The sequence below is a fragment of the Pinus tabuliformis genome, chromosome 1_2, assembly GCF_031772625.1.
Source record: "Pinus tabuliformis cultivar Carrire ecotype Pingquan chromosome 1_2, CPIR1, whole genome shotgun sequence".
NCBI classification, from domain to species: Eukaryota; Viridiplantae; Streptophyta; class Pinopsida; order Pinales; family Pinaceae; genus Pinus; species Pinus tabuliformis.
The window spans coordinates 922,335,525-922,359,220 of NC_142298.1; the positions used below are offsets into that span (position 1 = coordinate 922,335,525).

The following is a 23,696-nucleotide window of genomic DNA, read 5'->3' on the forward strand; positions in this document are numbered from 1 at the left end:
CTTGGTAGCACAAACCATAATCACTATTGCCACGCAAATACCTGAAAAATTGCTTCATTGTTGTCCAGTGCTCCTTCCCTTGTTTTGACATAAACCTGCTCAATACTCCCACTGCATGTGCAATGTCTGGTCTAGTACAGACCATTGCATACATTAGGCTACCAACTGCACTTGCATATGGAACACGGGACACATCCTCTTCCTCTTCTTGTGTCTTGGGACACTGTTTAGTAGATAACTTCACACCTATAGGAATAGGAACCTTCACCGGTTTACTATCCTGCATATTAAACCTCTGCAGTATTGTCTCGACATACTTCCCCTAGTTTAACCAGAGCTTCCTCTTTGCCCGATCTCTTTTAATTTCCATGCCCAAAATATAGTTTACAGCACCAAGATCTTTCATGTCAAATTTGGAGGATAATTGGGTCTTCAAATCCTGGATAATTTCTTTGTCATTTCCAACCAGCAACATATCATCCACATAAAAGACCAGATAAATAACACAGTCACCAATTAATTTAAAATAAACATAGTGATCTTCTTTGCTTCTGGTGAAGCCAAGTCCCCGTATAAATGTATCAAATTTCTGATACCACATCCTTGGTGACTGTTTTAACCCATATAGAGACTTCTTTAACTTGCATACCATTTCTTTCTTACCCTTCACCGCAAAACCTTTAGGTTGCTTCATGTAGATCTTCTCTTCCAGATCCCCGTGAAGAAATGTTGTCTTCACATCCATCTGTTCTACCTCAAAATCAAAAGCAGCAACAACAGATAAAAGTAATCTAATAGAAGCTACCTTGGCAACAGGAGAAAAAATATCACCAAAATCAATTCCCGACACCTGGGAATAACCTTTTGCTACCAACCAAGCTTTGTATTTCTCCACTTTTCCTTCTGTATTTGTCTTCTTCTTGAACACCCATTTGCTTCCAATGGGTTTCCTTCTAGCTGGCAACTCCAACCAGATCCCAAGCCTCATTTTTGTGCAAAGATTCCATTTCATCCATGGCCTCTTTCCAGAGTTTTCTATCCTCTGAATCTATTGCATCCTTCACAGTTCTGAGATCATCGTCAGTAATAGATAAAGAAAAATTTGAATAGAAAGTAGATGGACTATACCTTTCTAGCTACCTTCTTTCTCGAACTGATCTTCTCACACCCAGAGTTTGTGGCTCTTCATCTTCTGATTCCTTCTCTATTGTAGTGTCTAAATCTTCCTCCTTAAGCTCAAACTCTATCTTCTCAGGTTCCTTCGGTTGGACTTCATGTTTAATAACATATTTTACTTCTCTGAACACCACATATTGGTTGTACAAAACCTTCCTTGTTACTGGGTTCCAAAGCTTATAACCCTTTAAACCATCCTTATACCCAATAAAGATGCACTTTTCAAATTTACTATCCAACTTGGTTCGTTTCTCCTTTGGAACATGTACATATGCATCACATCCAAATACCCTCAAATGCGAAAGAGAGGGTTTATTACCAGTCCATACCTCTTGTTGAGTCTTATCCTCCAATATTGATGAAGGTGATCTATTGACCAGGTAACATGGTGTCTCCATCGCCTCTACCCAGAATTCCTATCCTAACTCAGCACCACTGAGCATTCTTCTTGCCCTTTCCATCAACGTCTTGTTCATTCTTTCTACAACTCCATTTTTCTCAGGTGTGTATGGAGTAGTGTTCTGTCGTGCTATACCACACTTCTTACAGAATTCTTCAAATTCCTTACTGCAAAACTCTCCACGGTTATCTGTCCTCAACACCTTTATCTTCTTCTCTGTCTGGTTTTCCACCAAAGCCTTCAATTCTTTAAACCTGTCAAAGACTTCATATTTCTTCTTAAGGAAATATATCCATGTATTCCTTGAGAAGTCATCTATAAATGATACATAGTACATATACTTACCCAGTGATGGAACCTTCATGGGTCCAAACACATCATTGTGCACAAGTTCTAATATCTGTTTCGCCCTCTTACCACTCGAGGGGAAACTCACCCGATTCTGCTTCCCATATACACGATTTTCACAGAAATCAAAATAGAGAGAGCTATTACTCATACCTTCTACCATACCTTTACCATGAAATATTCAATGGCCCTTCTCTCCAATATGTCCAAGCCTTTGATGCCACAGCATGGTCTTCTCTCCAGAGACCACTAGATTTTCTGCTCCACTTTCAGGAACCACAAAACTATTGCAGCCATCAACAACAATGCTACCTTGTAGCCTCTACATAGTTCCAATTCGAACTCTCCACATCAATACCAGTGCTCCCCAAACCAGCTTGCAGGTATCCTTCTCGAACACTATTTTTACACCTGCATCATCCAGCTTGCTTACAAAAATTTGATTTCTGGCCAATGTAGGAATATGTAGAACACCCAGAAGTGTTCTAACCCTTCCACCTTGCAACTTCAACTTTACTTTTCTGCGACCAACGATTCTAGCCTTCTTATCATCCCCTAATAAGACACTGCCACCATCGTATTTCTCATACTTGCATAACCACTCTCTATGGGGAGTGAAGTGAAAGGATGCACCTAAGTCAATCAACCATGCCTCATGATCTACATGTGTACTTGAAGAAGCCAAGTACACATCCCCACCTTCATCTGAGGTGGTTTTCACCTTTGCAGAAGGAGCATCATCATGTCCCTTTCCTTTGTCAGGAGTTTTAGATTTACAATCCTTTTTGCAGTGCCCTTCCTTTCCGCATTTCTAGCAAACCACCTTTACAGGTTTTCCTGGAGATTTAGATCTCCCACTTGATGACTTATTTTTGTTTCTGTTCTGGGACCATCCTCATATAGACAAGGCATCACCATTATGGCTCTCCATATTTTTCCGTCTCACCTCCTCCATTAGCAAGGATGAGACTTTTTATCAAATTACAAGGCAGTTCCATTGCTACCTATTGCAATAACCAGACTATCCCACGAATCTAGTAGAGAACACAACAAACTAATGCACTTATCTTCATCTGAAATTTTAATATCAATAGACAATAACTGACTTACCACAGTATTAAATGCGTTCAGATGCTCTGTCACCGAGTCTCCATCTTTCATCCTCAGGTCATACAGCTTTTTCCAGAGGAACAATTTATTCACCAGAGACTTAGATTGGTACAAAGTCCCTAACTTGTCCCACAAAGCCTTCGCCGTAGCTTGCCCTGATACATTCAATAATACTGAATCTGAGACACACAATTGTATTGTGCTCTTAGCCTTCCAATCCAACTTCTTCCATTCTTCATCGGACACTCCCGTTGGTTTAGTACCTAGATCTACCACGATCCACTGATCTTTATCCACCAACAGATCCTTCATCTTGAGTTTCCACAACTCAAAACTCTGACCATTGAATTTCTCGATCTCTATCTTTCCAATGCTCGTTATCTTCTTTCACCACCAGAATTGATACCATATATCTCCCACTGAACAGGGTCTACCACAGGCCCAAGCGAAACCCCTAAGCAACAAAAGCATCCCCTTGAAGCCAAAACAACTCCGATACCAAATGTAGGTTTTAACCCTGTACAGAAATTACCTGCATACGAATTCTAAAACACTGAAAATAAACAATGCGAGAGCATAACACATAAAACACATATACACAGAGATTTTCCCCTGGATCCCAAAACTGGGACTACCATCTTGATTTTTCATTATGTTCCCTTCAATGTTACAATACATATTTCTGATGATTTGAATCTCTACATCAAGGTCGTGAATGATGAGCCTGTCATTATTCTATTATATGTGGATGATCTATTCATCACAGGTGTGGAGCAAAGAATTCAAGAATGCAAGAAGATGTTGGTAGCTGAATTTGAAATGAAGTATCTAGCACTAATGCACTATTACCTGGGTCTAGAAGTATGGCAGAGACCTGGGGAGATATATTTGGGGCAAGGAAAGTATATCAAGTTGTTTCATAATTCAGGATGATGGATTCCAAGCCAATGACTACTACTATGATCACCAATCTCAAGAAATTGAGGGACTTTGACTCTCGTATCATGGATCCTACCTCCTATCATGATTTGGTGGGTTCCCTAATGTATCTGGTAAATGCTAAGCCAGATACATGTTTTGCAGTAAACATTTTTAGTCGGCTTCAATTGGAGCCTTGTCATGATCACTGGATAATTTCCAAACATATATTGAGGTATCTTTGTGGCAACATATATCACTGCCTAAAGTATGATACTAAGGAAGTCAAGCTAATTGGCTTCACAAATTTTGGGGTGGCAATAAGATCGATCGAAAGAGCACTACCAGAGGATGTTTTAGTCTGGGAGCTGCTATGATCTCATGGATGAGTAGGAAGTAAGGTCTCGTTTCTTTAAGTAGTGTTAAGGTAGAATATGTGGTTGCATGTGAAGTGGTAAAGGAGGTTGTTTGGTTAAGGAAGCTTCCGACAAATTTGTTCGAGAAGTCTCTAGGTCCTACTGTGATTAATTGTGACAATCAAATTTGTATCAAGATGTTTGGAGATACTGTGTTTCATGCTAGAATGAAGCATATCAACAATAAGTTCCACTTTATTAGGAACCTGATGCAAGATGGGATCGTGAAGTTGGAGTATGTCTCGATAGATGAACAGGTAGCAGACATACTAACAAAGGCTCTTCCTAATAAGAAGTTTGAATATCTAAGGAACTTGCTTGGTTTGGTAGATATTGTTGATTGTATTAATGATAAGAGATTGGAAGGGATTTTTTGAGGCTTTGCAAGTGAAGCATTGCCTGGGAGGACATCTAGCCGACACTTTGTGTTGATGTCTAGGTCCCAAAGTAGGGAAGGTGGCGTGGGTCGTAGAGCTCTGACCATGGATACACACCTAGGTCCTTGGGTTGGTGGTTAGCAAGTAAGCCTGATGGTACCTAGAGAGGCTGAAAGCTTGATTCCACCTTATTCCCACTTGGATAGATTGCCCTGGTCAGGAATCTAGTCTATGGAATTGTGGTGCCTAAATTGATGAGAGACCAATGGATAGATTGCTCAGATCAGGAATCTAGTCCATGGCATTGCGGTGCCTAAAGTTCTTCATTGTTCATATAGTTTGAGATCTTCCATTGTATTTGTATATTATGAATACCTCCCTAGTTAAGAGGGAGTGTTGGAAAATGTAACTAGGTTCAGTCTTCATTAATGTATTTGAGTCATCATGAAATGTACTTGTCAAAAGAATAAATAATTTTTTTATTATTATTGTATCAATGACTTATTAAAGCATGGGTTTCATGCTTGGGTCATCATTATATTAGTCAAAGTCCCCATTGTGGACTCCTAGGATTAATATTGAGTTTATAGAGTCATTGTACATTCAAAGAGACCCTTCTTGGGCTTTTGAATCATGTAAAAATGTTTACTATTGAGTCAAATATAATTTATGTATCCTCCACACCAAGTCGGCCTAAGGACACTAATTCGACCTCACTTGAAGCCTATAAATAGAAGTAAGTCGACTTCATTTGGAGTATCTTAGCTCAAGCAAGTTCAATGTCTCTAAAGAAGCTAGAGAAATGTGAAGTGGATCTAAGGAAGCAAAGGAAGTGTGAGTTGGGTGGAGTCTAAGGAGAAGAAGAAAATTGAACTTTTGGTGTCTCTCTTTGTTTCATGCCCTAGTTTGGGAGATCGAAGTCTTCCAAGTTTTGTTGCTACCTAATGCCGGAAATTGTTGCATAGTCGAAGTTGCTCAAAAGAGGTCGAAGATCTAGGACGCTGACTTGGTATGGAGGGAAGTTTTGGTCTTTGTCTAGGGTGAAGAGTCTTAAAGAATATTATTGAAAGGAAAAGAAATTTTGACTGGGTTTTCCCCTCAAGGGGGCTTTTTCCCTAGCATAGTGCCTACATCTTGTGTCTTTTGTTTTGTGATCTTCATACACACATAATATGGTAATTGTTTGATGAAAGATAAGATAATAAAGAGGTAAAAGAAGCCAACATAACTCACAAGTAATTATCAAGTAAGGAGAATCAAACCCTAATCGATTTGCATTGATATTCCAACATTGTTGTCCAATATTTTATGGGAGATCCAAGATTTGGAAGTTCAATAGTATAGCTTTACAAGGGGTACAACTAGGAGGCATAACTCAATGGAATAGGTGGAAATTTAAAGGAGTCTTACTAGTCCAAGCATTGTTTTTAAAGATGAAACTTCTAAAGAATGTTCATTTATTTGTAGTGGTGTTCAGTTAAGATGTGTTTGCTTTCGACGAGTTATGTTATTCAGTGGTATATGCCTTAAGAGGAGATGTTAGATTATAAAGCTTAGTTTTGTAATTATGTCAAGTTGTAACTAATTATTAGGCATTAAATTGTCAATAAGGATTTTTTGATGATGGTTGAGTTAATAACTCAACCACTTCCTTTAATAAGAATTAATTAATCTTATAACCATTTGCAACCTCTATAAAAGTGACAAACACTATTGTATTAATGAAGCTAATATTGAATATCTTCTTTGAGTTCATCTTGTTATTCATCCTTCATTGTGTTATCGTTGTGCCTCTCACTAACCTAGGTGTTATTATGATAGGTTACGAAATTTTTTGATGAAAAACTAACATATAGTTGGTTTTATTCATTACTTGGATTCTACAAAAATGTGCATATTTGATAAGTTTGTCCACTACAACTAAATGGTTTGATTCTACCAAGCATGTAATGAAAATCCATGGAAATTTCTTCTAAACTTCAATTGAGGATAAGCAAAGATTAAAATAATCCTTGAGTTTTTTACATCTCCATTGTTCCTTTGTCATGCCTAAGGTTTTGGTACATTTTTTCGAACATTACTCTTATTATCAAGTTTTGTTTTCTCTTAATTTTTTTCCACAATAATTTTCAACCAATACATTAGTTAACTAATTTGTATCTCTATTTTGTTTTATTGAATCACTTGACTTCCATGCATATCATTACTTGAACATTGGATGGTAGTTTTGAATTTTATTTATTTACTTCTAGTAAATGCAATGAATCATTCTATTATAATACATGTCATATGTTTAATCAATTTTTATATACTTTTGAATCTATCTCATCTTACAATAGCCTTCAATTAACTATCTTTTAGACCATTGAATTTAAACCATTTTAATCATGTTCCATCATTAGTTGGTAGAAAAGAGTTGAATTCACAATGTACTAAATGTATTGCAAAATGTAATAGTGTTTTTCCTTAATCACCATTCATAAGTAATATCGCAAAATCATACACCACCTATTTTTAAAATGATTATTCACTTTTCACTATAATTCCCAAAATCCATACACTTTTCCAATTTTAAAATATGACTAGTTAAATCTTACTACATCAGTAAAACATACAACATATGCTTCCAATTTGCATATAAATCAATATACCAAACATTATAATTAAAATTATTATTTTTATTTTATTTATTTATTAATTTCTATTTAAAAATAATAAATTTAAAAAAATATATATAAACTTATATTTTGTCTCATAATTAAATATTTTAAAATTTTATAAAATTATATTTTTATTTTAAAATTTAACATTATTATTTTTTTTATTACGGGTAAGTTTAAATATTTAAGAATTTCATTTTATAATTTAATCTTAAATCTCAAATAATAAAATTAATTAAACAAATTGAGTGTCATATATATATATATGTATATAACCTTCCATGTTTCATAATCATTCACTTGCTCATTTTTCAAACAAAGTTGTCTTTAAAAAGTTTATGGACAAGGAAATTCTTAGAATAACATTATATTAATGATGTGTAGTGATATTTGTATCACTATTCAAGGTATTTTATATTTTATTTTAGTATTGAGTAATAGTTTTAAAACTTGATATATAGTGATGTTTGATGAATTTTAATGAAAATAAATAATATAATTATAAGAATTTTTTATTATTAAAATAAATAATGAATGGTTAATATATTAATTTTATTTATTATATTTTTTAATTAATTTTTAAAAACATAATAATAGAAATTATTATAAAATATATATATATTTTATTTAGGCTTAGAGTATGTCTTAGAATTATTTTTATTTGGTTAAGAGTTTATTTTTCTGAGATGTAAGAAAATAAATAAACAGTTAAGTGAAAACTTGCCCCATTAAAAATCACTCACAAAAAATTAAAAACAATAAACAGTTATGAATTAACCTACATTTGTGACACTGTTAGTTTGACATATAAATCATAATAATTTTTCTATTAAAAAAACTTTATAATATTTAAAATACATATTTATTATATTATATGTATTTATTAAAATCACAGACAATATTAAAATAATGAGGATATTTTTCTTAAATAATAATGATGAATCAACTTACATTTGCAACCTAATTAATATAATATATAAATTATGATAAATAATATATTTAAAAACAATATTTAATTTTAGTACAGCACAATACCATATTCTTATTATATTCATGGTAATCTTCTTGGAATAATTCCATCACTATTTTCTTTCGCCGCCAATTTCAAATTCTACAAAAGAACAAAATATAATTCTTATGAAACATTATATTCGTGGTAATCTTCTTGGAATAATTCCATAACTATTTTCTTTCGCCGCAAATTTCAAATTCTACAAAAGAACAAAATATCAGTCACCAAAAGCTCTATGAATAGATTATTGTGGCGTGGGTTAATGATCCACCCATTCTCCAAATGCTTCATATGACCACAGGCTGGTTGTTGGACTCATGCGCGCCCCCGTGATAAAGAACAACAATAACTGTTGATAACTTTGCATCCATGCATGAAGCATGATGCTTCCCCATGGCCCATCCGAAATTCCTTTGTACAGAAAATTTAACACAGTTACATAGTATGAGCAGCTCTATAATTTAAGGCTACACTACAGCATATCTACTTTGCACTCCACCATCGCAGGCCGCATATTCTTTTGCTTTTCAGAACCATCAGTATTGGGAGAAGATTGCACGTTCACTCCAGCTGCTTCAGGAGGTAAACATCGCTTTGAGAAGTATGTTGTAATACCCTTAATTTTCCTTGTTGGAGTATCTGTCACTTCCGAAGCTTTCAGTGTTGGAGTTTTTGTCACTTCCAAAGCATTTAGTTTTGGTGTACTTGTCACTTCCAAGGCTTGCACTGCATGATAGATGAGCAATAAGGAATGAGAACTGGCAAATGGACCACGAAGTTTAATTTTAAAGTGTTCATCTACTGGACATAACACTCACCTGAAGGCAACATACTCAATTTTTCAAGAACCTCCTTTTTGACCTGGAACAAGACAAGCATCCGACAATAACTATATATAAATACAACATGAAGTTTAGTTAATGCCAGGAAGCAGCTAAGACAGGTAAATTCACAAGTGTTGGGAGAAGCAATTACACAAACCTGCCAACGGTTTTCTACAAAATCCGATATTTCACGGATTTTGCTTTTCAACTGCTTCTTTGGTATGCTAGGAAATTTGTTAAGCAGAGACTCAACTATCTTATTCATGCCTTGGGTAGAGGACTGGATAGTACGAATCTGAAGAAAACATATATCAGGAGAGATGTGAGATGGAGTACAAGTCTAGGAACCCCCAATCATAAATCCTTCATATGGGAAACAAGATTACTCACCAGTTCAGGTATGTCTGAGTCTGGAATAACAATGCAGTTTTTCTTTTGTCGTTTAGAAGGCTCCCGATCCTCTTTAGGGTTTGCCTCTGTTGGACGTTCAGAAGGCAGTTCAATAAGTATTTCTGGCAAACAAATCTGAATTCGCAGAGCTTGTAAGCAAATTTGTTCCAGTCTATGCCTAGCATTTGGCTCTGGAGGAGAATGTTCACTCTTCATATTATGCAGATTTGTTATGATGAAAACATGGTTTGACCGCAAGGCTTGTTCTGTTGCATTTTCTAGGACCTTTTGCTGCCGCTCAAATGCATGCCACTCAGATTCAGTTTCTAGCCGTTGGTTATTCCAACCATTTTGGGACACACTATAGGGGGGTATATCCTCTTGCATATCTTCTTCCATATCTGATTCAATGTCATCCAAACAGACACCCTGTTCATGCACAAGACACTAAATCATTTTCATACCTTGGGATGGAAAATATAGGTGCACAATTTGACATGTTACTAGGAGTCATCGAGGCCAACAAAATATCTTCAACTATACACATCCCCATAGGAACTAAATGGTCGCAGTCACCTTATATACCAACTTCCACAATAACCCTGTTTTGAGGTAAATTCCAGCAACACTACAAGGAGATGAACCCTCAATTATCCGCAAGAAAACTTGGGACATTGCAACAAGAAATATTAAAATGACGGCAAAGGGTTTTTATGTACTCGTGATTAAAGAACCTCATCAAACATCTTTTTCTCTAGAGTTTACCTCATCTTCAGAAAGATATCCATCAGGTACAAAAAACCCATCACTATCATCATCTTCTTCAGATTTAAACTTCTCTGTCTCAGCCTCAATCTTTTCTTCCTCATCATCCTTGTCACAGTCAGAAAGGCTTTCCCCGGGATCTTCCTGAAGATATTTAATAGATTAAGAAAAGCTTACAAAATATTGACAAATATTCTTTACCAAAAAGATTTAGTGATGAGTACCTCCTCCCATTCTTCATCGCTATCAATCTCATAGTCCAAAGAAGAGTCCTTCCGGAAAGGATTTTGGGGCCTAATGCTATCACTGCATCAAAGGCAAAGAGTCAGAACCAAAAACTTTCCCTCTCGTCTACTGTAGGATTAAGAATCCACAATCTTCAAGGTGATTCATATGTTTTTCATCGTGGTCTATCAAAGTTAACAACACTACATCTTTCTTTAATAATTAACAGCCTAGAGACTATGCAAAATATCTTCACCTTTTCTTTGAGAAGGTTCCATAATAAGCAGGTCTGTAGCTGTGATCAAACTGCAAAAGCTTTCTTCTCTTATTATGAAGCCTAGTTTCTCTTTGTACAGTGGTATTTCCATTATTGCCAGGCAAACTATCACTCAAAACTTCTTCCCAGTCATTCGCAAGGTTCTTTCCCATGAACTCATGATCTTCAACATCACTATAAGCCCGCCTTTTGCTTGTAGAGGATTGCACTTTTGCCAGGGCTACAGCTTCAGCAGATGCCCCCTGCAAACGAAGTTCATTGAACAATGCAACTTTGGGTTTACGCCGGATACCCCAACTTAGATGTCTTTGTGCAGAAACTCGCCAATTAATATTGTGCCAAGCTTCCAGGTGGGACCTGTGCGCACCAAACAATCAAAGTTATTCAACTCAAAGTACTTTGAATCTAGAAAGAACACAACATATTCATGCTACATTTCACATATTTATAAAAAGCTAGAGCATCAACCTTAGAAGATCCCCCATCTCTGTCTCTGCTGCTTGCAGTAATATTTGATCCATTGACATCATAACACCACTGCAAATCTGTGCATTTTCCTGCAAAGAAGTACGAGTTCTTTCATCCAATACAGTGGGCACTGTTTGAGCATTAGGTGCATCTTTTTTACTGTGAAGAAATCGGTCCATGAGTGTCGCCTGTTTTTGTATTGCATGTTGCTTTTTCATCTCAGCTTCTTCCTTTTCTCGCCGTTTCTGTTCTTTTTCTGCCTCTTCTTGCTGCCGTTTCTTTTCTTTCTCCTGGTTCAAGTTAACTAACAATGTTATCAACTAAATATGGTGCCGTCATGGAATGCAGAGTAGAAGTGTTTCCTATCGGAGTTGTATAAATCTTAGCTTTTCGTTTCTCATGCTGGTTAGAAAAAAGAGGTTTCCTGATTGAATTTGAGTTTGACTGTAATAATGTAAGACAATATTCCACATGTACTCCAGAGTCCAGAAGTAGAATACTGAAAAAAATTGGGAAACATCTTGGTGAAATCAAATAAAGAAACAGCGTGATAAACTCAATATAGGGGTAATATGTCCTCATAATTTTGATAACCTCACGGAGAAAATCAACATTGCCAATTTCCCACTTTCACATTTGCATGGCCATCTGGATTAAAAATGATGCAAATCCATTTCAACAAGCAATCAAAGAAAGCGGTGTGGCCTGAAAATCTTACTTGAATAATAGCTTCCTTCTGAGCACGAGCTTGTTCCCTTTCCTAAAATTGCAATAAGAAAATGTTAGTAAAAGCTCCAAACACTATCTTTTAAAGCTTGCATTTTTTTTATAAGAATTCAACTAACCTGTTGCATCTTCTCCTTTTTCAATTCCCGTTCCAACCGTTTCTGTTCCATCTCACTCTTCCGTTCATTTCTTTCTTTCTCCTTAATTGCCTCTTTCTCTTTCAGCTTTGCTTGCTTGACCATTCTACATCAATAAACAGAGACATGTTGGCAACATTGAATATCTTCAACTAATAGTACATATCCAGATTGCTAAATCTAACAGCATCCATTTAAATTGGCTCGCAAATTGATTCAATTCATAAACATTTGATTGAGAACCTTACATCTGAGTATGATTTTTCTGAAGCAAGTCAGCAACCATAGCACGAATGCTCATCTCATCATCAGCTTTAGCAAGCAATTCCTCAGCTTTAGCTACATCTATATTCCTGTTTCCTTGTGATTCCAGTGATGACAATGCTGATAGCATTGCTATTTGCAAGCACCAAAAAGTATATAGTTAGCTTCTCAATACTGTGTGCAAGGCCTAATTTTTTTCCGTGACTTTTGGCCTAAGAAATAATTACCCATTTTCTTCCAGACGTGTACAGAGAAGTTCAAACTTCATCTAATGCTAGTGTTCACCATCAAAAATCACAAAATTTGACATTTTTTCCTTTCAGGACAGGAGTACACTGATCAAAATTAGTCATATTAAGGCAACATTTTAGTCACTTTTTTAGCATCTAACTTATCCAACTTTTCATATACATGGACATGCATTCATATCAAGAGACACTAAACATATTCAGTCATTTCACTACATATCATAATCATCTTTCCAGGGTGAATAGTTCCAGGCCTTTAAGTCATGAAATACCCCAACAAAAACATCCAACACCCAAGTAGCATGGAATACTCAAGTCACAAGACCAACTCATTTCAGCATTCCCATAATCACATATGAAGAGTAATTTAATCCTTCAAGATTATAAATGTAAAAGTCAAAAATAGAACCTTAAAAAGAATTCATGCGTTAAGCACCTTAAACAATATTTAAGGATGGTCATCATCGTCAAAAGAAACTTTTATTAAGCCGAGAGGCTCATTCTATAGCCCAGTACGAGGGGATGTGTAAGTTTGTCCATCTGTCTGTGCCCCTTTAAAATAAAAATTAAAAATAAAAAATTATGTTATAAATATAAAAATAATGTCGGTTATAATTAAAAAAAAATGAATATGCTGTAAAGTAATTAGAAGTAAAAGAAAATGTGTGAATCAGATGCTTAAATCTTATACTTTTAAAAAATATTTCATTAAAAAATTTAAATAAACTATTTAAAGATCTAAGTTAACTAATTTATGTTAATATCAACTTCATATATATCTAATATAACAAAAAAATATATATAGATATATGGTTAAAATTTTTTATTTGGTCTTATATATAACAATGAAAAATAACACATTGTATTTCGCACTCTAAAAAAGTTTGCACATGAAGAAATTTGATCCCTCTCAGCTCATATTAGATCTGCACTTAAGATGGATCTATGCTGGTTCATATTAGATCTGTACTTAAGATGGATCTATGCTGGTTTATATAAGTAAACAACCCAACACTTTGAAATGCTCATTGAATTCTAAATCACGCACATATCCTATGTGCAATTTTAGAGGCTAGAAATTCAAAATTTAAAGTGTCTACTGTCTCAAAAGCTCACCCAGGTCATAGTACTAGGAAAAGGTTACCTAAAATAAGGTTTAATTCACCAATAACTTGACTAAATCACTCATTAAATGCATCACGTGCATTTATGAGATACTCAGAAATCTGCCCGGAAATTGCAAATGAAATTCCAAGAATTTGTGATTTCATCCTTCAAAAATATTCCATTCAAAACATAAGGTAATCCTTTACATCCATAAACATAATCTAACCATCAAATCAATTCAAAAATATTCCATTCAAAACATAAGGTAATCCTTTACATCCACAAACATAATCTAGCCATCAAATCAATTGAATCAAGGATTGTTTCCTCTTTTAAAGTTTAATTCCATACTTTCGTAAAACACTCAGTTTGCACACATTTTTACAATTAGTTTGCAGACTAATTAATTCAAAATATTATTCATCAACACCTATAGGAAATTCCTATGAACCTTTTCATATTCACATAAATCAATATGCCTTCAAATATACAAAAATTGCATAATAAATAAAGAAGAGGAAGAATAAATTTATTCTGTTAGAACACAAACTGGCTAAATTGTCATGTTTCTAATGAGTGTTTGTAATTGTATTGACTTTGGAGCTTGGGAAGGAAACTTGGAATACCAAAACAGACATAAGAGTAGTTGTTTCTCTTTAATATCAAACAATACATGGAAAAACAACAGTTCTATTGTACGGGCTCACAAATTTTTATGTGTTCTCAGAGCATGTGCAGAGTTATTGATTTCAGAAAATGGATGAAATTTATAGTAAAATGGGGTCATTACCCCCATCTCAAAATATTAGGACTATAGTTAAAAAAATTTGTCTAATGCTAATCATGCGGTTGGATATATCACTTGGAATCTGTCTTTGAACTTGTATCCAAAATTACATGCAGAATTGTTCGTTTGGGTCTTTTAATGGAAGCACAATGTAAACATATTGAGACAAATTTTAGGACAATGTTAGAAACAAATCAAATTGTTTTTAATTTGCATAACACGTGTTATGCCATGGTTGCTATGACTTCCATGCAGTAAAATGCGACCAAAACAAAGCCACAGTTCAATGTATCATAGGCTGTGGTTGCATAGTTGTGAATTTTACGAAATAGAATACAATATTTGATAGCATTTTCATAAAACCTTGCCAAAAAAGGTGGGCATTAATACAGATACAAACAAAAACTTGGGTGATGGTGATCCACTAATGGAGCAACCCATGAAATGGTAAATTGGAGAAAACATGAAATAAATTGTCACTTGGGTAACACAACTATCGAACCATATACAGATTCATAAAAAGCATTATATATATTAATGAACTGTAGCAATTGCACAGGAGACATTTTTATACACATTTCAGAGTTATTTATTTTCTCATGGCATATTCAAAATTAATAAACAGAACTATATAATGAATTAGTAGAAACAGAGATGGACTACTTATCTATGTGAAAGATGATGACCAGCAAATTAACCGAAACAGAGTGATTTCCACCCAACCATAGTTACTTCTGCTATAGAGCTCCAACCCCTGGCCAGGTTATGATACCACCAGGGAAAAGTAAGGTGTACAAGACACTGAACTTCACTTATATGAAGAATCAATCACTGCCAAGATTTGTAGGAGATGTTGTCCACAATTTTGTCAACAGTCCAAGAAAGCAGTGTACAGGGACGTGGAGAAAAAAATTCAGAGATCAAAGTCATCTACCAGCATGAATATGTCTTTGTAAACCTAATTCATGCAAGTTTTATTGTAAATGATGTTAGTATTACCATTTAATTATGTAACAACACCTAGGTAAGCCTCTGATTTTGGCAAAGGATTTCATCTTAGGAAGTGTTTTAACCTCCCTGAATTATGTGTGTTTGTAAACACGCATAATCGGCAGAGTTTTTCTTCCAGCTATAACCCCAAAGCTAGGGTGGAATTTGCTGACAAGGTCTTGGTGAGTCTTAATGTTTATAGACTTTGATGTAAAAGTGTGTTTATGAATAATTTTAGTGCACGGTCTCTCGTAATCAGAACACCATGGGTAAATTATTTTATTATAAATACACTTCGTTTCATACTAGATCATATTGTGTTGCAGAATTGGGTAAATCAATGAGAGTATGTCTAAAGGTGTTTTCCCCTTTTAAGGGTTGATATTGTAATTATTTTGATGTAAAAATATTTTGGTGCATGGTCCCTCGCAATTAAAAACCATGGCTAAAATATTTGAGAGTGAAAAAATAAGTAAATACCCTCTAGAATCAATTAATTAATTTTCTAGCTAAATTAAATAAAAATCCAAACCAGAAAATTAATTAATTTTGAGTCAAAAATAATTATAAATAAATAATGAAATTAATTTCTCTCGAAGTGGAAAATAATCAGAAATTCATGGGTCAAAAAGAAATCAATTTTGGAGGTCCTCCATCAAAAGAAAAATGGATATTTTAAGAAAATTTGAGCCATTGTACCTTGGTGGTTAAGTCAACTTTAAGGCTATTCTTTCTATCGATCCTTACTCCGAATATATTTGGGATGGAAAGCAAGAACCAAATCAAATTTTTGAGGAAATTAATCCAAAATATTAATTTTTGAATTAATAAAAAAATGTTTAAAAAAAATTCGAATTTTTACTCTAAAATAAAAAATCAACAATGTAGATTAAAAGATGATCAAATTATTTTTGGCGGTCAAGATTATTTTGACAAGAATCAAGCCAACTAGTTGTTTTCTTCCACATAGAGGGGTTTTCTCTATATAAAGAAGCCATTTAGCTTCTATTCCCCATCTTTGGATGTGGTGATTTTGTAACGTTGGTATTGTGTTATTGCTCTGCTGGAAACAGTTTTTATCATAATAAAAAGACTTTGGGGTTCAGTTCATGGTGTTCTTCTATCTACTGATCTGTGGTATGTGATAGCTATGTGTTTATCTCATATTGTGCTAAATATTTTTTTAATTGTTATTTCATTTGTCCGTGATAAGAACATTCTATTGGTACGAGTTATTTTACGTCATCTGATTCACTATATGATCTAACAATTTATCTTGAGAATTTATAGAGATTTACAAATACGCTAGCCCTTGGGCTCCAAGTTCACAAACTATGGGGAAGAGCTGACCTTTTTTGGATTCTAAGCTTTCATTGTGGTGAATTATTTTGCAGGAGGGTTTTGGGTTTACACACTTTCATATTACCCCTTCTTACTGTTGTATTTAGGCCAATGCACTTTCTAATGATCCTTAAGCAGGGTATTGCAGGTCCTTTATAGAGAGGAAAGATAGATTGAAAATAACTATTCATAACTTATTGTTATGAGTAACGACGATAATATATCATCGCCAGGAATATTTCTTATTCAAAAATGGAAATATCCATACGAAATCATTCATCCATAAAATTTATTTAAAATAATTTCTCAAATTTTTATTTGATCTTGGGCTGAAAGGATTTAACATGCTAACGAGAGCTAAAAAAAAATCATTTTGTAAATATTTATAAAATTATTTTCTAACCCTTGTTTTATTTTGTAGCACTTGAGGTTTTTGGGGTTTTGAAATTTTTGTATATATTTGGGGTTTTAGAATTCTTTCATTCATTTTTTGTAGGTGAATCCTTGAGCCTCAAAGGAAATCGAATTATTTTGTCGAGGATCAAGCCCTAAGGCTAGGGTTGAAGGATTTTCTCATTCAAGGAGGACTTCCAACCTAATTGAGCAATTTCACTGGGGATTTGAGGCTGATCTAGGCCTAGGAAACCAAGATCTAGCTTCCCTCCAAGCTCAATGTCTAGCCCATGAAGGAAGATGTTGGCCTTCAAGAAAACAAAGTTCATCATTTTGTGGATACTTTTGTGTTTGCAAGGGTTCTAGAAAATCTTTTTAGGCCTCTAAGGCCTAGTCGTCCCCTCTTCTAGCCTAGTCGTGGCCTTTTCTCCCTCTGTGTCAACCTTTTTCCCTTGTTTGGGTGAGCACGGCCATTTTTGGCCTTTTTCCTAACATTGCATGCCCATAAGGGCCTTAGCCCTAGTCGTTGCCCCTTTTCTCCATGGTCACAGTGCTAAAAGGGCTTTCCTTACCTAGTCGCAAGCCTTTAGGGCCTTGTCGTGAGCCCTAAATGGCCTCTATCACTCTCGACCCCCCCTCTTGGGCCTCTCTTCCCTTGCACGACAACCTTATTGGGTTTGTTTCCCTTACCCGTGGCCTCTTCTAGCCTCTCTCGACCTATCGTTACCCTTCTTTGGCCTTTCTAACCTCATTGTTGGCCTTCTTCTAACCCTCGTTTGCTCTTTTTTCAACTAAGTTGCACTGAAACAAATATGGGAATGGATACAGGGTTTGAAATAGATACAACAAATTTTCAAAAGATTTGGATACGATACAAGGAAATGCATATATATATAGGTGTGTGTGTGTGTGAGAGAGAGAGAGAAAAGTATATATATATATATATATATATATATATATATATAACAAAATAAGAATTTCATATTACCATTCATCTTTTAGAATCTAGATTCTATATCTAAAAATACATAATCAATTATCATCTATCATCATCATCAATTCAATATAAACATTGTCGCCATCACTAATGATTATTATAACATTCATCATTCACCATTCAACGTATCATCAAATTTATGTTCAAATTTCAATCATCAACGTGACAAATTACAACATCATCACCAAAATTAATAAAGCACACTACATAGTGCAAGTACAAAATGAATTGTGATTGGCAATCTAGTATCATTATTCATAATTCATATGGCATATTATGGTATTCAATATTCATTGTTCAAAAGTTTAAAATACCATCATAAATTACATTTACATATCATCAAATATGTCTTCATTCATGTCACTAAGAACCACACCTTCTCCAAGAGTGGAAGCATTGTTGCCATGTCCACTTGAAGATCCAACTATTGGTGCCTCCTCATGAAACACAATCATATGAAACCTGGCATTCAACGTCATATCCAAATCAAGCAACTTTGGTTCCACATCCCATAGTTTGTTGGGCCCAAATTTGTATCTGTCTCTCTTGTGTGACAAAAAGTGACGTTTCGAATGAACATACACTAGTTCTTCATCCTTCTTGGAGCCCAATCTGTTTTACTTCACTGAATGGATGAAGCCATATGTACTCTAGTTCCTTTCTGTTGAAGAGGAACTAGCAACTTGTGACAAGATCCTGATGGCCAATTTTTGGATTTGTGGAAGTTCCCCACCTTAGTAATTCCACCAATCAATTGGACTTAATCTGGTCTTGTCCTACATACAATCAATATCAACACCCCAACCCTTTGATCCCACAAAATGAGCAAACTCTGAACGAATCTGAATCCCAATTTCAGGATCTACAAAAAGATTTTTTAAATCCTTGTGAGACTTATGGGTTTTTGTTTGGAGCAGTTCTTTCTGGATCACTTAGCAACTCTACAACATAATATTTTGGATTAACTGCATAGGAAAAAAGGTGCAATGGGGTGGTCATCTTGTTCCACCTTTTGGTCAATAAATATTTTACTTCTTTGTAAAAGAATTCATATAGGTACTTCTCCTTGGCGTTTATAACCACCCTTATCTTCTCTATATCATGGAATCAATGCCCTCATACACCTCTCCAAAATTAGGCATATTTGTGTCAAACAGACAGAGCAAATCCACAATTAACTTAATAAATGCTAAAAGGTACTCCACCTTATCCCACCATTCATCATCAACAACCAGCCTTTTCACTACTTGTGCTCTTTTAGAATGGGATTGCCTCCATTGATTCCAAAAGAACTACATACCATTGATTGTGATGCTTCTTTCAACTACATAAGCCTTGTTAAGACTATGATGTGAATAGCAAAACGAGTCTCGACAACCTACAAGTACCAAATTCCCATGCTCTTTCAAAATGGGATTGCCTCCATTGATTCCAAAGAGAACTACATACCATTGATTGTGATGCTTCTTTCATCTACATAAGGCTTGTTAAGACTATGATGTGAGAAGCAAAACGAGTCTCGACAAACTACAAGTACCAAATTCCCAATGTTTCAATAAATTATAAATCATAATTTGAGTGAATAACTATTATGGTTCACGGATCATGGCATTTGAGAATCCAATTTACATATTTGAATTTAGATTCACAGAAATTAGAATTTATGAAATAAACTTTTTAAAGTTTAGGTACCTTAAGGAGCTCCAACTTCGCAAATTCCTTGTAGATGCCTTAGGACATGTGGTGGTTTGTGATGAAAACTTGAATTTCTTTTGCCTCTTCAAAAATAACTTGAATCCACTCAATTTTCTTCCCCATATTACTCAACATGAGGTTCAATGAATGTACAACACAAGGGGTTCAAAAGATGTGTTGATATTTGCCTTCAATAATTAGCCCTGCTGCTATACACACTGTTGCATTGTCAGTTATTATCTAAACAACAATTTTTGGCCCCACCAATTCAATTGCTTCAATCAAGATGTCAACAATGAATTGGAAATCTTTCATCTGCCCCTCGCAACCACTGGCTTCAAAAATATTGCCCCCTTTGGGCTCTGAGCAATCACATTGATCAAAGGCCTATTCCTTCGATCTTTCCATCCATCAAAAATGATGGACACCCTAAAATGTGGCATGAATTATGAATGGGGCTTAATTTAGCTTCCAAATCTAACTTCTCAACACTCAACATTGTAGTACAAACCTTCTCATATCCAGGGCTCTTGTACCCTTTTGGGGCTTCATTCACTGCTTTTATCATCTTTCCCCAGTAAGGAGATCGCACAAGGTTCAAGGGAAGGTCATTTGCATAAATGCATTGACCTATAGCTACATATGTGATCTCTCAAGTATCATTATTAAAATTATTTTCGAGTGGCCCCAAATTAGACCGCTTTGAACCAGGGTTGCCAATTCCATGACAGGGAATTGGAGGCGTTGATGAAAATGATACCAACCTTGTTGATTGTTTCAATTGAGAGACGGGATTTGCCTCATTCGCTTTAGCATCTGCCTCATCTTGTTCTTTCCGTTATTTTACAACTTTTTCCTTACTTAAACCTTTTCCCTCTATCCCATTCTCTTTAGGTGGGCCAGTGCATATTCGAATCTTATTGCCTCTTAACCCAAGTAAATATGCTTTAACTCGAGTGTATGATCCCTTAAGCTCCTTTTGACACTCATTTCAAACCCATGCCAATGATCCCCCTCCTTGGATCTTCCCTACAACAGTTACATATTTCCAAAGTGGTGACTTTCGATCAACTTTAAAAATAGAGACAATTCAATTTCATGTTCTTTTGCCTCACGAATGACTGAACTTGAAGTTGCCATGATTATGATGTAAATGAAACTGCAAAATAAAATTGACAATTACAAATTCAAACTCAAACCCTTGCAAAATTTAAAAGTTCACGTTCATCCAAAGTTGTCGAACTATGATGATTTGGTTGCCATGTTTGAGGCCAAAAAATCTTATATACTGTGAATTCCTCAATTCAAGTTACTCTAGATGAAGAATATACCCAAAAAAATTGGAGTGTGATGATAAAGAGGAGAAAATGTACAAAAATTTAGTTATTATTTTTCTTTCCAAATAGGTTAGCTCTTAAATAAAAACAATTCTTAGGCGCAGTTTGCTTTTGTGGCAATTTTAGGGCAAATTTATTTTATTTATTGCTTTAGTATTTACTATTTTGGTCTTGCTATTGATTTTGGCTTTTAGGTGCCTTTAAAGTTTAGGGCTTGCAATCACATGGGCATTGGGCATACACATTTTTGCTTATAGAAATAGGAGTTTACAACTTTAAAATCCATCCATTGGATTACCAACTTTGAGTGTGGAAAAGTTTGTAACCGGGTTACACTATCTTCTTGTGCATGTTTCGGGACAAATTTAAAGCCATCGATTCATGACCCATGTGATTGTGTTGGTGTTGAAGTATTGGGAAATCCTGGTTTAACTAGCAGTCGTAAAGAATGGTGTACTTATTTAAGGAGCCATGGTTGAAATGACTCTATGTAATGTTTAATACAACTAAGTTTCCATTTTATAAGAATAGTCATAGAGCTTGTGATATTAAGACGTATTAAATTGCAACAATTGAACCAGCAAGTAATTCCATTGTTGTTGTTTTACCAATCTAATTGATTGTGTAAAAGAGGTGCTATATAATTTTCAGGAGTACATACAAGCATTGGCTCTAGGTCTAGCAATTTCGGAATTTGGATATGTTGGATGAGCCAAAAACTTGAGCATTTTTCTTTAGCTTATAGGCTTGTATGTATACCCCATAATTACAAACTAGCCGCCAGTATTTTTATCTGTTGGGTTTCCAGGTTATTGCCATTGACTTTATTATTTTTGCAAAACATAGTTCCAACATAAGCTCCCATGCATTAATCCTTTGCAAGCAAGTACATCTTTTTTGTTCACTAATGTAATTGATTTGCATGAGAAGAGGCACTATACAGCTTCCAGAAACACATTCAAGCATTGTCTTTTCATCTAGCAATTTTGGCCATGTACGAAAAGCCAAAAACTTAAAGCATATTTCTTTTTCTCCAACATCAACCTGTCAAGACTCTGAATGAGAGATGTCGGCATATTTAAATTTTCATGCAGCATTTATAATTTTATACCATAGTCGCTAGTTAGTTTCCCTAACTTCTTTACTTACCTCGTCCAACGCCTGCTTGCAAGTTGCCTGGAATTGGAAGTTGGATAGTCGACAGTTGCAACTTGTGGATTGATTGCACAGCGTTGCTTTGGCACTTCGCTCCGACTCCAACTAATGGCTCCAAGTTCCAGCGTCCAAACGGTTGGCCACTATCACGGCTCCAGCCTCCAACAAGCGTCGAGCGACTGTCTAGTGTGTGTCACGGCTCCAACAAACTTACTTGGTCGATGTCTCATAATTCCAATAGGCATGGCGGCTTGAACTTCGAAGTCATAATGGATTCCGATCACAATGGAAATGAGGTGGGTTAGGTTTTATGTTAAACAGCTTTTTACTTCGACGAGAAATTAGAAAATCCAATCGGACAGCCCTCAAAAAATTTGCTTGTTCTCGACGATCAGTGAAAATGCCTAATTGTTTCCGGCTTGATGAGCTTCCAAAATTGGATCTGTTTTTAGAAATTTGTGATTCATATCACGATTTCTGAATATGTATCACGATTTTCGTGATATGGATCCAAAATTTCGAAAACATATTTAAATACCCATTAAATGCAAAGGATTTATTTCCAATAAAAAATTGTGTTCAAAAATTTTGAAACTTGACTGATACGGATCCATTTTCGTTTCTAGTTCAGATCATACAAGTTTATGTACCAAACACAGGGATTGGTGTTTCAGAGGGCTGGGAAGGCATATCCGGCAACTTAGTTCTTCAGACATTGAGTTGGTTTGCGCTAGTATTTTATATCTAACACCTTTTTTCTGCAGCAATTTTGGAGCTAACTTGGTGGTTGCAGGTGGTCACTTTCATTGGAAACCAAACTAGTCATCTACAAGGTAATTAGGGCTAGTGATTTGCCATCTAACCCTCTTAGTTTCATCACTGTTTCACTTGAATTTTGAAGCATTTTATGACAGCAGTGTATTCAGAGCCTAAACACATTTAAATAAGTCTAAATTCACTTCACTCATTAATCACCTAAAGCATTAAGGATTAATCTTGTTAAATTGATTGCATATAAGTGAAATGTGAAGGACTGTTGGGTATAGTCCAGATCTGATATATTTGCTACTGACATCTAAAATCACCTACAGCAGTGGTAAAATAACCTAATAGTGGCATAATAACTTAAATGCAAGCATATTTTATCATTGGC

At 35.1% G+C, this 23,696-nt stretch overlaps 1 protein-coding gene across 1 annotated transcript in view; it reads right to left on the reverse strand.

Annotated features, from left to right (window-relative positions):
* Positions 1 to 8,521: 8,521 nt before the first annotated feature.
* The window catches only part of LOC149208958 (uncharacterized), a 28,068-nt gene continuing 12,893 nt past the window's right edge, over positions 8,522 to 23,696 (reverse strand). Inside the window, exons 4-15 of the mRNA XM_089398470.1 lie at positions 18,733 to 18,818; positions 12,478 to 12,625; positions 12,212 to 12,335; positions 12,085 to 12,126; positions 11,367 to 11,656; positions 10,878 to 11,255; positions 10,621 to 10,702; positions 10,397 to 10,540; positions 9,632 to 10,060; positions 9,399 to 9,536; positions 9,236 to 9,278; positions 8,522 to 9,143 (exon numbers count right to left, since the gene is read on the reverse strand). Coding sequence (XP_089254596.1) covers positions 8,890 to 9,143; positions 9,236 to 9,278; positions 9,399 to 9,536; positions 9,632 to 10,060; positions 10,397 to 10,540; positions 10,621 to 10,702; positions 10,878 to 11,255; positions 11,367 to 11,656; positions 12,085 to 12,126; positions 12,212 to 12,335; positions 12,478 to 12,625; positions 18,733 to 18,818 — 2,158 coding nt within the window. The 3' untranslated portion in view covers positions 8,522 to 8,889. The remainder of the gene's footprint in view (positions 9,144 to 9,235; positions 9,279 to 9,398; positions 9,537 to 9,631; positions 10,061 to 10,396; positions 10,541 to 10,620; positions 10,703 to 10,877; positions 11,256 to 11,366; positions 11,657 to 12,084; positions 12,127 to 12,211; positions 12,336 to 12,477; positions 12,626 to 18,732; positions 18,819 to 23,696) is intronic.